Raw genomic sequence first — 19,207 nt, forward strand, 5'->3', positions numbered from 1 at the left:
TTACCATCTCTTTATCTGTGTGACATTCATTTGTCTTTGGATTACTCAGTGCTTACTGAGACAGAGTCAGTTTCTTGGTGAAAATCATTGACCAATGAAAATGTTTGGTGCTTTTTCCTCTATTATTTGTAGGAGGCATACTCTGTGGCACGACAGTTCAACATGATCCCTCCAATTTGTGAACAGGCAGAGTACCACATGTTCCAAAGAGAAAAGGTTGAAGTGCACCTTCCCGAACTCTTCCACAAGATAGGTAAGCAAGCCACCACTTTCTGTACAGCATCATGTCCCAAAAATTATGACTATTCATTCCTAACTGTAGAACACTTAATGGAGTTTGAAATCAAATCAATATCACTTGCACATGGACAAAAATCACCTGACCTTGGTGTTCTAAAGTTAATTAGCATGGATATGTTAATGCATTTTCTAAGATATTGAATCAGCAATGCTAATATCTGATCCTTGTTTATCCAAATGTTCTCTATTACATCAAAACTTTCTCTCCACTCCATTACATATTCCATATGTACAGGATATGACCCCCACTTTGTCGTGGCATGTGGATATTTCTTTAAGATACTCCAGCTAGCCCGGCCACACCCCACAGCTTATGTGTAAAACAGCTGTGCAAACGTGATACCAGTGATCCTTTGATCTCCACTTGTTTTGAATGTGTGTGGGGGAACGTACCTACGTGCAGTGTTGGGAAGGTTACTTTTAAAATGTATTCCACTACAGATTACAGAATACATGCCTCAAAATGTGTTTTGTAGCGTATTCCGTTACTCAATGAGAGTAATGTATTCCATATACTATATTTACACGCTTCCATCTCCCGTTTCTGCTCGGTGACAACTTGTACTTTTCAACTCTCCCTATTTTTGCACATAACGGGTATAGGGCAATGCCTGTAACACTCTGCTCATATTGCCTTCATATTAAATAATTTTTTGATTAATAATTTTAAAAAATATTTCTTCATGTGGGCCGCAAGTAGGAATGACATGGGCCGTGAGATTGGGACACAGGCATTAGAGCCTCTTAATGCGTGTTTTGTTTGGGATTCCACCATTGTGGAATTACCAAAAATAGAGAGCGCATAGCCTAACATATGAAACAGGAAAAGACCACCATGTAATCCATATATTTCAACAAAGTAACTGTATTCTGAATACCACCTTTAAAACGGTAACTGTAACAGAATACAGTTACTCATATTTTGTATTTTAAATACGTAATGCCGGTATATGTTTTCCGTTACTCCCCAACTCCCCAACACTGCCTACATGTGGTACTATGCGACTGTGTGTGTGGGTTGTGACTGCGTGTGTGTGTGTTGTGATAGTGTTGTGATAGTGGCAGTGGTGTCCGTTTGTGGGACATGTTTCCAGGTGCCGTTTGGCCCCGCCCCCTTGCTTGGCCAGAAGTATGGCAGCCCATACTTCCCAAAATTGTTTGGAGTGTGGCATTTCCATGCCATTAGAGGATAGACATGATTTCTGTGTGTTATGCTTGGGCCCAGAACAAGTTTTATTGGCCAAAGAAACCCCTGCATCCTGCATGAATTGTTTTATCTTAATTTAGAAATGTAATTATTGACAAGAGTCAACAAGCACTGATAGCGTAATCTACAGCTGTGGCCAAACGTTTAGAGAATGAGAATTGTTGTTCTTTTTTGTTTGTTTGTTTTTTTTACAAACTTTGGTGTTTCAGTGATAGATTTATACCATATTATATCACTTCAAACAGGTGATCCAGTAATGCTGCACTAATGAATTAAACTATTCACTTTAGCTAAAGTTATTAAGTTAGCTAAAGTGTTATGATGATGTGTAACACATTAATAAACCTAAAATACAATGTTTTGGACATTCATTTGCGTGTTTCCCTACTTTAGGGGGCTCTTAGAGGGTACAAGATGACAACTGTGGAATTCTACTAGAAACAGTCGATCATATTTGTTTGTCAAAGCTGAACCCAGGGCAAACTACGCTAAATTATAAGCATAAAAGTTACTGTACGGCTATCATTTGTTAACATGATGCTTGTTCTTAAACATATAATACATTTATTACCAACCTGAGAGTTTATCCGCTGGTCATTCGACATGACGAATGATTCCCGTCAGCAACACTTTCGGTCCGTTGGTAAGATGTAGTTCTATTAATCTGCGCTTGATTACTCTGGAAGCGGAACTGGATGTAAGTCCCCAAAAAAATGAATTTTGGAACTGAAATTCAATTGTAGAACTGAAACTGAATGGTGAGAAATGAAACTGAAATTATTCAAGAGCTACATTTTTAAAGGATAAAATACAGTTTCAAAGCAAATGAATTCATTTTCAAAATATAAAATTCAATTTCAATTTAGTGACGATCATTTTCAAACCAATACATGGAATTTCAAATTAGGCTAATTCAAATTCAGTTTTAAAAAGCATTTATTCAAGTTACAATTCAGATTCAATCTGAGGAATTCAAATTCGAATTTAACTTATTCAAATTCATTTTCTGATGGCACAAAGTTCTGCCCATAGTACAGGCCACGTTCCTGGCACTTCGGCAGTTCTTGCCTCGATTGCATGGGTTCCACGTGGATCATTATGTCCAGGGGCGGTCCGTGCCCAAGGGAGTGGAGCCTCCACCCGCAGGTGGTCGAGCGAATCTGGCGCCTTTTAGGGGGAGCAGAGGTCGACCTCTTTGCCTCCAGGGAATCGACACACTGCCCTCTGTACTTCTCCCTGAAGTCCGACGACACCCCTCTAGGGTGAGATGCCCTGGTGCATCCCTGGCCCTAGGCGCTCCCTCCTTTCTCCCTCCTCCACTCGGAGGATCCTCTTGAATGGCATGCCCTGGGAGCTCCCGCTTCAGAGGGACCCCCTGTCCCAGGCCGGAGGGTTGCTCTTCCATTATTTTCCCTAAGACTTCCTGCCTCTGTCGTGAACACGATGCAAGAATCTCGTGCACCATCCACGAGGGCTGCCTACTGCTATCACTGGGGACTGTTCATCCCATGGGCTGGACCCCCATGGTGCGACAGTCGATGCCATCCTGCAGTCCCTGCAGTCCCAGCTAGAGGCAGGCAGAGCTGCTGTTATCCTTCATGGGTTAGTGGCTGTGATTAAGGTCGCTCAGTGCTCAGCAATGCCAACGTTGCTTTGATTTTGCGGTTGCTAGGGGTGCCCAGCACCTAACAGCTCGCAGGCCAGGGTCCCCAGTTTCCCCTTGGGACCTGGAACTAGTTCTTGGTGCCCTCCAGTGCCCTCCATTTGAGCCCCTGGAAGACGCTGAGTTGAAGTGGCTACCACTTATTAGGAGGTGGTGGGTAGATGTATTGTTGTTCTTGGGTTTTGTTTCCCTTCTTGGCATAGGTTGGCAGGGCAGGGTCTTGAGGGCATTCCGGCACACCTGCGGCGCATCGGACGTCATCAGTGAGCGCATTTATGGAGCTGAGTCACGGACGTCTGGTGTCGGAGTATTGTCGCTTTCACTAGTGGTAACGTTTGTTGCAAGCTGAATCTATGGATTCCACGCTATTGAGCTGCATGTGTTAAGATCTATCCCCTGCCTGCGTTTTTCCTTTGTACTAGCCTGTCCCGCCTGCCTTTTCGCCTGCCTAGTTTTCTTTGTGATTGGCTTCCTCTGTGACGGGGAGTTACTTTGCACCTGTTTGTGACCACTGCTACAGCTGTATTTCTGTGTTTCAAGTAAGCGCTCCAACTCTCCCCATCTACGGTTATCGACGTTGCTCCTAACTTTGTTTGTCCCTCGTTCTCAGGTAGCTCCGGTGCGTCATCTGTCCACCCGCATACCTCGGCTCCGTTTCATCTCTTCAGCTCTGCTCATTTTCCACATTTTACTTGTTATTGTATATAGCCCTTTCCCTTGTAAATATTCTCCCACCGTCGTATATAAATCTGCATCACTACTATCCTGTGCCCGTGTGTTTCTGCCACTAAATCCATCCGTGCCAATTCACCTAACAGAATACTCCGACCATTCTTATGGATTCGGCAGAACGCGCATGTCCCGCTTCCGGTGAATTACTCCAGAAACACGAGGAGTCTTTGTCAGACTTGTCTCGGCAGTTTAAGGAATCCAAGCAATGGGCGGGTCGGGTTAATGAGACCCTGACAGCCATTCAACAGACTCTAGCTCGGTTAGTTCCTCCAGCCGTTCCCTCTGTGTCGTTCCCCCCACCCTTACCGTCCGTTCCGCAGAGTTCGGGTTCTGTTCGTGACCCTGCTCCCCCGGCTCTGGTGCCTTTCACGGGAGAGTTGGGCCGCTGTGGGGGTTTTTTGATTCAGGTTTCCCTGATTTTTCAGCGGTTTCCCCAAGCGTTTTCTGATGATGCTTCTAAGATTTCCCATATTATCGGTGCCCTTCGTGATCATGCTTTGAACTAGGCAGACTCTTATCTTGCTTTACATCCCCTGGAGACTGTCACGTATGTGCAGTTCGTTCGGGATTTTAAGGCTGTTTTTCATCACCCCCTGCGCTCCGATGAGGCCGTGCAGCAGCTGCACGGGCTCCGACAAGGGAGCCGGTCGGTGGCAGAGTTCTCTATTGATTTCCGGGTTAAAGCCACTGAGACAGGGTGGGGTGAGGACGTGCTACGTGGGGCTTTTATCTTCGGGTTGAGCGATCGCCTGAAAGATGAGCTCGCCACTCGTGACGAACCGGATAGTTTTGAGGCTCTCGTTAATCTGGCCATTCGCATTGACAATCGCCTTCGCGAGCGTGAGAGAGAGAGGGGAAGCCGGTCTCGTACTGGGAGTGGAGAACTCGCTGCTGTGGGCACTGTCTCCTGTCCCTCTCCTCCCGGTCCGGCCCATGCATGGTCTCCTCCAGCAGACACTGCTGAGGAGCCTATGCAGTTGGGTCGTACGAGGCTTACTCCGGAGGAGTGTCGGAGGAGGTTTGAGGGCCGATTGTGTTTGTATTGTGGCCAGTCGGGCCATTTCGTGTCCACCTGCCCGTTACGGTCAAAAGGTGGTGCCCACCAGTAACATTTTCCGTAAATAAAATATCCATTTTCACTGTTATGCCGATGACACCCAGCTTTATCTGTCCACTAAACCTGATTCTGCTCTTCCCCCATCTTCCCTCACCCTCTGCTTAGCTGAACTAAATTCATGGTTCTCTTCTAATTTTCTTAAACTCAATAGTAATAAATCCGAGCTCCTCTTAGTAGGCACTAAATCAACATTATCCAGAACCAACAGTTTCTCTATTACTATCAATAACTCGACGGTCTCCGTTTCTTCCTCTGTGAAAAGTTTGGGTGTCATCCTCGACAGTACTCTATCTTTCAATTCACACATTAATAATGTCACTCGGTCTCCATATTTTCAATTGCACAACATTAATCGTCTCCGTCCTTTTCTCACCTCACATGCCACTGCCATTCTTGTCCATAGCCTTGTTACTTCCCGGATTGATTATTGTAATTCACTTCTTTTTGGTCTTACTCAAAAATCCATCCACAAGCTTCAACGCATCCTGAATTCTGCTGCCCGTATCATCACCAGGACCCCTTCTATCCACCACATCACTCCTGTTCTGCAGCAGCTTCATTGGCTCCCGGTCAAGCATCGTATCAATTTCAAAATACTCTTGTACGCATTTAAAGCTATTCATCATCTCTCTCCTCCATATCTCTCTGATCTGGTTAACATCACCGCCCCATCTCGTTGTCTCAGATCTTCTTCTTCCCTTTCACTCTCCGTCCCCTCCCCCCGTCTTGTCACCATGGGGAGCAGGGCTTTCAGCTGCTCTGCTCCTCGACTCTGGAATTCCCTACCTCCTGATTTAAGAAATATCTCTACCTTCTCTCTCTTTAAGTCCCAACTCAAAACACACTTGTTCAAAATAGCTTATCCCACATAACCTCTCCATTCGGCTATTTTAAATTTGTTTATGTTTTATGTTTGTGTAAACTCTTTGCTTTTATGTTGCTTTTCACTCTACTGTGTACAGCGACCTTGAGTGTTTTGAAAGGCGGTTTCAAATAAAATGTATTATTACTATTATTAACAGTGGGGGTACTGGTGGGTGGCACTTCCTCTCTTTCCCGAGTTCCCCGCATGCAGCTTCCTGCTGTTGTGAACAACGCGTCTGGTACTTTTTCCACTAATGCTCTTTTGGATTCTGGCGCTGAACAGAACCTTATTGACAGCGGCCTCACACGGCGTCTCGGTATTAAGACACGGCCCCTGCAGGTACCCGTTTCTGTTATGGCTCTCAACGGACAGTTACTGCCCTCTGTCACTCATGAGACTGAACCTGTTTCATTGGTTCTTTCTGGTAATCATCGCGAGTTTCTTCGGTTTTTTGTTTTTTCCTCCCCTGAGTCTCCCATTGTTTTAGGTTACCCGTGGTTTGAGCATCATAATCCTCATGTTAATTGGTCCACTCGTCGTATTGAGAGTTGGAGTAGCCACTGCTTGTCTCACTGTTTACAGTCTGCTTTTCCGGCCTCGCCTGTCTGCTCGTCGAAGCTGGCACCGGAGGAGTTGGATCTTTCGTCCGTACCTGAACAGTATCATGATCTGGGGGCAGTTTTCAGTAAACGCTGTGCGCTTTCGCTTCGCCCCCATCGTCCTTATGATTGTAGCATTGAACTGTTGCCTGGAGCTCCATTGCCCACCAGCCGGTTGTATAACCTCTCTGGTCCGGAGAAGGCGGCCATGGAAAGGTATATCACGGAGTCATTGGAGGCGGGCTTAATCCGTCCGTCATCTTCACCGTTGGCTGCGGGTTTTTTCTTTGTGGACAAGAAAGATGGATCTCTCCGACCCTGTATTGATTTCCGGGGTCTTAATGACATAACTGTGAAGAACAAATACCCTCTTCCTCTGATCTCTTCTGGTTTTGAACCTTTGCAGGACGCGGTCATTTTCACGAAGCTGGACCTTCGCAATGCGTACCATCTGGTGCGCATACGCCAGGGAGACGAGTGGAAAACGGCCTTCAACACACCGCGGGGACATTATGAATACCTGGTAATGCCTTTTGGTCTGACGAATGCACCGGTGGTGTTTCAGGCATTGATTAATGATGTGCTACGGGACTTTTTTAATCGGTGTGTGTTCGTTTACTTGGATGACATTCTTGTTTTTTCGCGGTCTGTTGAGGACCATGTTCAGCAGGTGCGCAGCGTTTTGCAGTGGCTTCTGGAAAACAAACTTTTTGTGAAAGCGGAAAAGTGTGAATTTCATGCTAGTTCTGTGTCGTTCCTGGGCTATGTCCTTGCTAAGGGGCAAGTTAGGCCCGATCCTGGTAAAATCAGAGCAATCGTTGAGTGGCCGACTCCTTCCACGCGCAAACACTTGCAGAGGTTTCTGGGGTTTGCTAATTTTTATCGCCGGTTTATTAAGAACTACAGTCAGATCACTCTTCCGCTTACCTGGCTGATGTCACCGGCTCGAGTTTTCAGTTGGTCGCCTGAGGCCGAGCAGGCGTTTGCCTGGTTGAAGGAGTTGTTTTGCTCCGCGCCCATTCTTGTCCACCCCGATGGTTCCAGGCAGTTTGTTGTGGAGGTGGATGCTTCTGATGTGGGTGCGGGAGCCGTGTTGTCGCAGCGGTCGCCCGATGATGGCCGTCTCCATCCGTGCGCGTTTTTTTCGCTGCGGTTTTCTCCGGCTGAGCGAAACTATGACGTGGGTAATCGTGAGCTGCTGGCAGTTAAGCTGGCTTTGGAAGAGTGGCGTCATTGGTTAGAGGGGGCGGAACAGCCGTTTGTGATTTGGACGGACCATAAGAATCTCTCTTACATTCGGAGTGCGAAGCGGCTCAACTCCAGGCAGGCCAGGTGGCAGCTATTTTTTAGCCGGTTCCATTTTACTATCTCTTTCCGACCGGGTTCCCGCAATGTTAAGCCTGATGCTTTGTCCTGTCAATTTCCCCCCGCCTCTGAATCTACGGAAGTAGCCACTATCATCCCCACGTCCTGCGTGGTGGGGGCCGTGACGTGGGAGATCGAGGGCCTGGTGCGCCGAGCGCAGCGGCAGGACCCGGACCCCGGTTCGGGCCCGCCCGGCAAGCTGTTTGTTCCGTCGGCTGTGCGCGCGCGTGTTTTGCACTGGGTACACGCTTCTCGCTTTGCCTGTCATCCCAGCGTGCGTCGGTTTCCCTGTTGAGGCGCTCTTTTTGGTGGCCCGCTTTGGAGAGTGACGCCCGCGAATATGTGTTAGCCTGCGACATTTGTGCACGCAATAAGAGCCGTCACCTGGCCCCTCCCGGGCTGCTACACCCCCTGCCTGTCCCGGGTCGGCCCTGGTCGCATATTGCGGTTGACTTTGTTACCGGGTTACCGCATTCCGCTAATCACTCGGTTATTCTCACCATTGTTGACAGGTTCTCCAAGGCTGCGCATTTTGTCCCTCTATCTAAGCTCCCTTCTGCCCTCGAAACTGCTCGCTTGCTTGTTGATCACGTTTTTGGGTTACATGGGATTCCTTTGGACATTGTGTCTGACAGGGGGCCTCAGTTTGTTTCTCGGGTGTGGAAGGCTTTTTGTGCTGCTTTGGGGGTGGGGGTGACCCTTTCCTCGGGCTATCACCCGCAGTCTAATGGACAGACTGAAAGGCTAATCAGCAGCTGGAGTCCGCCTTGTGCTGTGTGGCCTCCTCTGACCCCGCTTCCTGGAGTAGTCATCTTGCCTGGATTGAATATGCTTATAACTCCCTCACCTCGGCAGCTACTGGTTTTTCTCCGTTTGAGATATGTCTTGGATATCAGCCGCCACTGTTTCCTTCTCAGGAGGCGGAGATTGCGGTTCCGGCGGTGCAGGACCATTTACGTCGCAGTCGGAGGATCTGGCGCCTCACTAAGGCAGCGCTGCTTCGGACCGCAACTCGGACTTGCCGTGCTGCTGATCGGAGAAGAACGCCCGCGCCGCAATACACCGTGGGCCAACAGGTTTGGCTGTCCTCTGCAAATGTTCCGCTGAAGTGCGTGTCCAGAAAGCTTGCTCCTCGCTTCCTGGGACCGTTCACCATACAACACATCAACAACCCTGTTTCTGTGAGGCTGTGACTGCCGGCCTCCATGAAGGTTCATCCCACGTTTCATGTGTCTCAACTCAAGCCGGTCCGGCGCAGCCCGCTGTGCCCCCCCCCGTGGAACCACCTCCGCCTGCCCGGGTTGTGGACGGCGGCCCTGTCTATTCGGTCCGGCGGCTGCTGGATGTACGCCGTCGTGGCCGTGGTTTCCAGTTTCTGGTGGACTGGGAGGGGTATGGCCCGGAGGAGCGCTCCTGGATTCCTGGGGCTTTTATTGTGGACCCGAGTCTTATTGCGGATTTTTACAGAAGGCATCCTGGCAAGCCTGGAGGACCGCCGGGAGGCGTTCCTTGAGGGGGGGGATACTATTAGGAGGTGGTGGGTAGATGTATTGTTGTTCTTGGGTTTTGTTTCCCTTCTTGGCATAGGTTGGCGGGGCGGGGTCTTGAGGGCATTCTGGCACACCTGCGGCGCATCGGACGTCATCAGTGAGCGCATTTATGGAGCTGAGTCACGGACGTCTGGTGTCGGAGTATTGTCGCTTTCACTAGTGGTAACGTTTGTTGCAAGCTGAATCTATGGACCTAGAACCTATCCAAGTTCTGGCTCTGCATGTTGCACGTACCCGGTCGCTTCGGACAACGGACTAGTGGTCCAAGTCCCGGTTGTCCCACTGGGTGGTAGAGGCAATCCTGCAGGCTTATGCCTCGTTAGGGGCTCCTAACGGGGGCTCCTCAGGTGTTCGGGCCCACTCAACCTGCAGGGTGGCCACTTCTTGGGCCTTGTGGAGGGGTGCCCCCCTCTCAGCCATTTGTACATTGATGACTTGGTCCTCAGCCACCACCTTTACGCGTTAGTACATTAACTCTGGGGTTTGGTTGCACTCTTTTCGTGGGGTGACTTACAGAGTTACCCTGTACATATGGAATATATAACAGAGTGGGAAGATAGTCTCGCTATGATAGAGAATGTACGGTTACATTGTAACCTTGGTTCTCTGAGGTTCTCTGAGTGAGAGGCTCCACCTTCAGTGCCGCTCGGAGACACGTGTATTCCACTACAGATTACAGAATACATCTTGTCAAATTTGCACAGCTGTTTTATACATAATCTGTGGGGTGTGGCCGGGCTAGCCGGAGTGTCTTAAAGAAATATCCACACGCCACGACCGGGGGGGGGTCATACCCCATACATATGGAATATGTAATGGAGTGGAGAGATAGTTTCTTACTCAGAGAACCAAGGTTACAATGTAACCATACGTTAAGTGACCTTCTGAACACTGATTCATAATCTAGAAATTAAAGGAATAATTTTAAAAATATTCTGTATGTAATCCTTTTGGACATGCAGGCATTGGAGCTATGACATGGTCTCCACTGGCCTCTGGGATCATCTCAGGGAAATATAACAATGGAATCCCTCCTTATTCACGTGCTTCACTTAAGGTAATATCCCAATATTTGATATCCACCTGGTATTAAACAAAGGAACTGTCAAGGTCCTGGGTTGTTTGACCCAGTGTTTTTGTGTTTCATTGTATTTTGATATTCATTGTTTTGGCTCATTTAGTCTTTTTTAGCTCCAAGGTTGCCTAGTTATAGTTCTTTGTTCATTTAGACTCCTTGTGTCATCTTCCCTTGTGTTGAAGTTCCCCTTGTTGTCATGTGTGTCTTACCTGTTATGTTATGCCTGCGTGGTTTATGTTGTCAAGTTCAGGTCACGTCTGTGTCCCGTCATGCTTCCCGTCATGTTTTATGTTGAAAGTTCTTGTTTTTATTTGCTCATTGTATTTAGTTTTACTCTCCCCTGTGTTGTCATTGTTTCATTCTAGTCGGCTGTGTCCTCATGTGTCTCCACTTCCCCTGTTTACCTCATGTGTGCATTTAGTCCTATACATATGTATATGTGTATGGTGTTATATCAAGTTCCTTTGTTTTATATATATATATATATATATGTATATATAAACATACATATGTATTTTGTCCACATCATCCTCTTCATGCATGTTGTCTTACTCCAAGCTGTATAGGCTCGAAAGCCTACTACCAGTTAAGCATATTAGGTGATGTGCATCTCTGTAATGAGAAGGGGTGTGGTCTAATGACATCAACACCCTATATCAGGTGTGCATAATTATTAGGCAACTTCCTTTCCTTTGGCAAAATGGGTCAAAAGAAGGACTTGACAGGCTCAGAAAAGTCAAAAATAGTGAGATATCTTGCAGAGGGATGCAGCAGTCTTAAAATTGCAAAGCTTCTGAAGCGTGATCATCGAACAATCAAGCGTTTCATTCAAAATAGTCAACAGGGTCGCAAGAAGCGTGTGGAAAAACCAAGGCGCAAAATAACTGCCCATGAACTGAGAAAAGTCAAGCGTGCAGCTGCCAAGATGCCACTTGCCACCAGTTTGGCCATATTTCAGAGCTGCAACATCACTGGAGTGCCCAAAAGCACAAGGTGTGCAATACTCAGAGACATGGCCAAGGTAAGAAAGGCTGAAAGACGACCACCACTGAACAAGACACACAAGCTGAAACGTCAAGACTGGGCCAAGAAATTTCTCAAGACTGATTTTTCTAAGGTTTTATGGACTGATGAAATGAGAGTGAGTCTTGATGGGCCAGATGGATGGGCCCGTGGCTGGATTGGTAAAGGGCAGAGAGCTCCAGTCCGACTCAGACGCCATGAGGTGGAGGTGGAGTACTGGTTTGGGCTGGTATCATCAAAGATGAGCTTGTGGGGCCTTTTCGGGTTGAGGATGGAGTCAAGCTCAACTCCCAGTCCTACTGCCAGTTTCTGGAAGACACCTTCTTCAAGCAGTGGTACAGGAAGAAGTCTGCATCCTTCAAGAAAAACATGATTTTCATGCAGGACAATGCTCCATCACACGCATCCAAGTACTCCACAGCGTGGCTGGCAAGAAAGGGTATAAAAGAAGAAAAACTAATGACATGGCCTCCTTGTTCACCTGATCTGAACCCCATTGAGAACCTGTGGTCCATCATCAAATGTGAGATTTACAAGGAGGGAAAACAATACACCTCTCTGAACAGTGTCTGGGAGGCTGTGGTTGCTGCTGCATGCAATGTTGATGGTGAACAGATCAAAACACTGACAGAATCCATGGATGGCAGGCTTTTGAGTGTCCTTGCAAAGAAAGGTGGCTATATTGGTCGCTGATTTGTTTTTGTTTTGTTTTTGAATGTCAGAAATGTATATTTGTGAATGTGGAGATGTGATATTGGTTTCACTGGTAAAAATAAATAATTGAAATGGGTATATATTTGTTTTTTGTTAAGTTGCCTAATAATTATGCAGTAATAGTCACCTGCACACACAGATATCCCCCTAAAATAGCTAAAACTAAAAACAAACTAAAAACTACTTCCAAAAACATTCAGCTTTGATATTAATGAGTTTTTTGGGTTCGCTGAGAACATGGTTGTTGTTCAATAATAAAATTATTCCTCAAAAATACAACTTGCCTAATAATTCTGCACTCCCTGTATGTGTATATATTTGTACATATACACACATATACATTTACATATACATATATATTGTATATATATATGTTTGTGTGTATGTGCGTGTGTTTAAACCCAAGAAAGAGGAGGAACCATCATAAAAGCACAGCCCCCTGCATGGTATATACCACCGACAGATAGAGGAGGTGGCTGATATCCAGAAATCCTATCAGTGGCTGGACAAAGCTGGACTGAAAGACAGCACAGAGGCATTAATCATGGCAGCATAGGAACAAGCTCTGAGTACAAGATCCATAGCGGCTGGGGTCTATCACACCAGGCAAGACCCCAGGTACAGGCTGTGTAAAGATGACCCTGAGGGGAAAAAAAAACTCCTTACATTATACATGCTTCCCTTAAGTAGTATCATCAGAGGCATAGCGTAGGTTTTCACTGATATGCAGATGACACGCAACTTTATCTATCCATTAAGCCAGATAACACACACAAATTAGTTATACCACAGGAATACCTTGGATGACTGCTAAAAGACTTGGATGACTGCTAATTTTCAGCTTCTAAATTTAGTGTTATTAGTGTTACTGTGATGTAATATAATGGGTGTTACTAGTGTTATTGTACTCAGCCCTAAAAATAATAGAAATATAGTATCTAGCTAGATGCTTGCTAGAATTACTGTGGCCTCCAGTAACACTGAGCTATCTTGAGTCGTAGTTTTTGGAGATTTCTTCCTGTCAAAAGGAAGTTTTTCCTTCCCACTGTCGCCAGTTGCTCATAGGGGGTTATATGATTGTTGGGGTTTTCCCGTTTTGTTTGTCTTATTATACAGTACTTACCTTAATATAAAGTGCCATAAGAAAACTGTTGTGTTGATTTGGTGCAATATATAAATAAAATTGAATTTACCTTAAAAACATTATTGAGACTGCTATGGAAAATCTTAAATAAAACTGCAACTACCAGGTGAGCGTGTCTTTTGAAGTGAGGTTTATTAAAAGAAAAAGAAAAACACTGCAATGGAGAAAACGTTCAGATCAACCACCAGTTTTCTGAGGAAGGACACTGCCCTGAAGTATTTTATACCTTTTCAAACAAAGAACATTCCACAACTCTTATATGTTGGCCCATCTCAAAGGGGGGCTATACCATCAGCCCCATCCTCAAAACCTCCTCCCTCACAGAGAGAATTTTACCTTGTTTTCTGCTTGGCCGTCACCTAAGGATTTACATCCCTGATAAGCAGAAGGAGTCTCACTATCTGTTCAACGTCTCCCATTACAATGGCCTCACTGTGTGTGTAGAGCACAAGGCCCATCTGTAGTGCGCATGCATACAACTAAGTGAGAAATTATTGTTACTAATATGATATGATTAAAATATGTGATTAATACATGAGAAAAGAAATCTGCTACCACAAGACATTATTGAGAAGTGCTGTACATTAAAAGTATATAGCCCCAAGTGCACCAACTAAAATCCTGAAACATTGACCACAATACACAACATTAACCTCCTAAGACCCAAACTCTTTGATGGCTTCCATTTATAATTTCCCTTTGCTATTTGGGTTGATTGGGACCTGATGAATATAAAAACAAAGAATTGTCTTTTTACCTGATTTTGACAAGGGCCGGATATCCACATATCTGTACATTTGTTTTAAATTTAGATAGAACAGTGGCAGTATAATGCCCTCATAATTGGATATCAGGCCCTTGTAGAGCAAAATTTAGTATTGTGGTTTAGACAACCCAAAATGTGATGTCCACATATGTGGACGCCAGGTCCTAGGAGGTAAAAGATAATCAATACAATAAGTTAAAAATAAAATAAAAGTGAATCATAAAATTCAGTTGTGTAGGAGGGTTAAGCTGGGAGGTGTATCCTGGACACACGCATAGAGGTAAGGTTGTAATTAGAGTTTATTATGTTTCACAGTTTGGCACAGATTCTTCAGTAGAGGCTGGTAAGAAATCCCCATAAGCATTCTAGTCTTCCTTGAATTTATTTATGTTTTGTTTTTTAATTTCTATTACAAGAGGGCCATTATAGGTTTTCCAATTTGGTTTGTAATTGAGTATTTTTCTAAGACAGCTAAACTTTCTGACCTGGAGCGCAATTAGGGGTCAGGGTCCAGTGACGATCTGCCCATCTCTTGTACTGGTCCGGCCTCCTGAGGAGAGGCACCTTGGCCATTCACCATATCTGACACCGGCAATGAAGGTGGTATTGAACTGAGGAGACCGACAGCTCATTCTCCTGAATGGGGAACAGACATGGTTAATACCCCAGTGAGACTTCAAATGGGGACAAACTGGCAGCAGAGGAGGTCAAGGAGTTGTGGGGGCACTCAGCGCAAGCCAAATGCAAGCTTCAGGTTGACTGAGATTGGACCATGCAACGAAGAGCAGCCTCCAGCTCCTGGTCAGCCCTCTTTCCCATTTTTATGTCTGTGAAACCCAGAAGACATTCTAACCTTGGCTCCCATGTCACAGTCCTGTGCCAGCTGTTTCCTCTTTGCCCTGTATTCCTCTGCGTATTTATGTCAGCGTATCCCTCAGTCTCGTGTCATAGTCTCCCTCATTCATGGCTGTGTGTTACCCTATATGTCTCTCCGTGTGTTTAATTTATATTTTCCTAGTGTAGTTTTTGTAAAGTTTTCACTGCCAGCAATAAAGCTGCTTTTTGAGTTTACATTTTCACCTCTGTGAAGTCTGCATTTGGGTCCTATTCTTCCTGCACACAGCCGTTTTGTGACATCCCAAACTCGAGAGGTGAATTGAGGTCCACACTCTGAGACAATGTCTGATAGTAGAGCCAAAAAAACATGGTTCCTGAGGAGCTGAGCCATTTCTGAAGCTTAAGGGAGTTGTGGAAGGTGACAGAGTGCATAGCCTTGGAGAACTGTCTATAATAGTTAGTATAGAGTTATTACCCACTGATAGAGAAATGCCAGTAATGAAATCAATGGTGATGTAGGACCACGGCTGTCCTGGGACTATCAATGGACACAGGAGGCCAGCAGGTAGAGAGTGAGCTGATTTGCTCTGGTCACAGACTAAACAAGCCACAACATACTCCTCAACATCCTCCAAGAAAAGATAATGGTGCAATTTTTACCTGGACGAAGTTAAACTTGTGTGTCTATTGGATTACCTGGGAGCAAACAGAGGAGGGAAATGAGTCTGTCCAGATGGACCACCTCCTGGTCCTGATTTTCCAGGAAACTGGTCTAACAACAGATGTGTTTGGGTTCCTCAGATGCCTCAGAAACTGAATTGCCAGGAAAGGGCATCTGGCTTTATGTTCCTAGACCCAGGGTAGTAAGTAAAAGTAAAATTAAATCTGGCAAAGGAAAGAGCCCACCTGGTTTGTCTGGCATTGGCGGACTGAAGGTTAGGCTAGGTTGTTATGTCATACCAGACCACAAATGGCAACTCCGAGCCTTCAAGCAAATGTTGCCCTTCCTCTAGCAGTCTCTTAACTGCCAGGAACCCATGACCTCCCACTTCAAAATTCTGTCCTGCAGGGTAAGGGTGGCGAGGAAAAAAGCAACAAGGATGCATTTTCACACATTCAGCACTATCACAAATCTTACCTGCATATAAACACTATCCGACGCACTGACCTCCACAAAGAACTGCTTATCTGTCTTGAGTTGAATGAGAATGGGAGTGTTATTTGAGAAAGCGTTATGTGACAATAGCAAATCCTCATTGTGCTTCTGTATTCCACCAGAAAGGAACCTTTGGAGAGGTAAGGCTTGTAAGTGTCAAGGCAGTGAATCAGCAAGAGAAATTAGCAAAACTGAAGAAACTCTATGCCAATGAATCAGAGTGATTCATCTCATCCCAAGAGGATTTCTTGGGTGAAGTCTCTAAGAGAATGGCAGTGCCAAGTTTTTTCTTTTTAGCTTATTCTTTCTCATTGTAATTTCAGTAAACTAGTTAGTTAAACAGACTGTGAGAAAATCTGTTTGCTATCTGCAACAGGGTTATCAATGGCTAAAAGACAAGATCCTAAACGAGGAGGGGCACCGCCAGCAGGTGAAGCTAAAGGAGTTGCAGGCAGTTGCTGAAAAACTAGACTGCACTCTTCCCCAACTGGCTATTGGTAAATGAATAACATTACTATATCTATAATAATACACTGGCTTCCCTACATCAAATATTGTTGTGTGTTATATTATCTGCAAATGCCTGTAGAAGTAAAAGAACATCATACAAAACACATCTGTCCTGTGAAAATACAGTGCACAGTTCTCTAGAAAACATTCTATTTAACTTGATTTCATATCATTGACATTAACATTTTCTCTCTGTGCTTCAAACTCCCACAGCCTGGTGCCTTAGAAATGAAGGGGTAAATTCTGTCCTGTTGGGAGCTTCCAGAACTGACCAACTGATGGAGAATATCAGAGCAATACAGGTATAAATATCTATCAGTTAGTACACAGAACTATAAGTAATCTCAATAAAATAAAATAATACCAAACACGTTCCGTTCAGTGTTTGGAATGCTTTACATAATTTCTAAGTATCCTCTGTGGCAGTGCCCCTGGTGTATTCACTACTGTTGGTAAACAAATTATCCCCAAACCATCCATCATTGTGTTTGAGAGAGTTTGTGTGTAATGAAAGTGGTTAAAGTTCATAGAGCAGAGACCTGTATGATTAGCGTCTGTTAAGAGGACTAAGACTAGACAGGTTCTATAATGAAAACATTATTGTCACCATTTATCATTCGATTACTATTGTATCCATAAACACAATTTCTCCTTTGCTTACCTTTAAACTTATTGGTTGATCTCAAAAATGGTTGTGAAGATAGTGTCAGCGCCATTGTCTATAGATTTCAAGTTTTTCTGTGCCTTCATGGGTTTTTGTCGTATAATACTTGTTTCTTCCCAGCCCTTACAACACACATCACATAGCTCTGTGATGTGTGGTGAGTGCAGGCTCTCAGGATTGCAATACAGCTAGATGGACCCTAAGTGGGAAAGAGGTTCAGGGAGGAGCAGCCATCTACCATGAGCAGTTGGGGGTGATGTGTGGAAGAGAGAAAAAGATTAATAATAACTAATGATTATGGTGGTGTATGAACACATAGTGAATGAAAAAAGTGAGTGAAGAATATTCAGTGCATCATGGGAAGCCTAAGCCTATTGCAGCATAAGGGAGAGTTTATGTGATCCAGCCCTAACTATATGCTTTATCAAAAAGGAAAGTTTAAAGCCTAATCTTAAAAATATCTGTTTTACCACAATGTTAATTATGAGGTTCAAAGGAAGGTTAAAGTTGTTATTACCATGGCCTTATCCGGTCAGAATGCAAAGAAACAACCATCAATTAGTTGCGGTCTACCTGGGTTTATTTGATTGTAATCAGTGATAACTTAACTTAAAGGAAGGCACACTTCACTGGACTGCTAAACTGAAAGATAAAACAAGGTGGAACTGTAAGTCGCTAACTTCAGAATAAAGGTTTAAACTCAGAAGAACAAATCAAACTCACTTCAGCTGCCACCCCATGTGGGAGTGAAAATAGTGAGCTGATACTCAGTGCAGTCCTTATATAATGTGTGCCAGGTGAGTTCAATTAAGAGACAAACTACTGAGCCAATCAGTGATGAGAAAGTAAAACAGGAAACAAGGTAAGTCTGGTGAGGTCAGGGAGATTGAGGAAAAGGGTAATTAGAATAAGAATCTTTACAACAACATTGTTTCTAAGGTTTAAGGACCAAGTACAATAACCTCAGTTTTATTAGACATTAGAAGCTAGAAATCAAAGGTAATCCAGATCTCCAGGTCTTTATATCTTTAAAACACTCAGTTTTATTGGTGAATACTATATGTCTTCATTGACAAATAGAACTGCATATGAGCTGCACAGTAATGAAAATGTATGCAATGCCTTCCGATAATACTGCCTAAGGGAACCACAATGTAAACAGAAATCGTCCTACCACAGAATGCTGTGGAAATCCATAATTAACCTTTATGTAATTGTCTCTGGTCTCCTTCGTGTAACTGAAGGAGTGGTGGACCAGGTGGATCCAGATTCTGAACCTATGTAGACTGGCCAGACCCTGTTAATGTCTCAGGAGATGATTGGGAGGATAACAGCTATGGACTTTTTACATTGCAGCACCCCAAATGAAGTTCAGCATCATACAGACCTTCCTACAGTCTCCAGATTGGAGCTCAGTCACAGGCAGCCAGTAGCAGTTTCCAGTCAAGAGCCCAGCCAGCCACACAAAATACCAATTTTCAACTCAATTCAATTCAATTTTATTTATATAGCACCAAATCACAACAAAAGTCGCCTCAAGGCACTTCATAGGTACAGAGAAAAACCCAACAATCATATGACCCCCTATGAGCAAGCACTTTGGCAACAGTGGGAAGGAAAAACTCCCTTTTAACAGGAAGAAACCTCCGGCAGAACCAGGCTCAGGGAGGGGCGGCCATCTGCTGCGACCGTTTGGGGTGAGAGAAGGAAAACAGGATGAACGACATGCTGTGGAAGAGAGCCAGAGGTTAATAACAGATATGATTCAATGCAGAGAGGTCTATTAACACATACTGAGTGAGAAAGGTGACTGGAAAGGAAAAACTCAATGCATCATGGGAATCCCCAGCAGCCTACGTCTATTGCAGCATAACTAAGGGAGGATTCAGGGTCACCTGGTCCAGCCCTAACTATATG

General features: G+C 44.9%; 1 protein-coding gene across 1 annotated transcript in view; it reads left to right on the plus strand.

Annotated features, from left to right (window-relative positions):
• LOC100695531 (voltage-gated potassium channel subunit beta-2) overlaps positions 1-19,207 on the plus strand; it is a 166,576-nt gene that overhangs the window by 122,103 nt on the left and 25,266 nt on the right. The window contains exons 11-14 of the mRNA XM_019355599.2: positions 133-253; positions 10,361-10,455; positions 16,493-16,613; positions 16,840-16,928. Coding sequence (XP_019211144.1) covers positions 133-253; positions 10,361-10,455; positions 16,493-16,613; positions 16,840-16,928 — 426 coding nt within the window. The remainder of the gene's footprint in view (positions 1-132; positions 254-10,360; positions 10,456-16,492; positions 16,614-16,839; positions 16,929-19,207) is intronic.

This window comes from Oreochromis niloticus, linkage group LG20 (assembly GCF_001858045.2).
Source record: "Oreochromis niloticus isolate F11D_XX linkage group LG20, O_niloticus_UMD_NMBU, whole genome shotgun sequence".
Lineage (NCBI taxonomy): Eukaryota > Metazoa > Chordata > Actinopteri > Cichliformes > Cichlidae > Oreochromis > Oreochromis niloticus.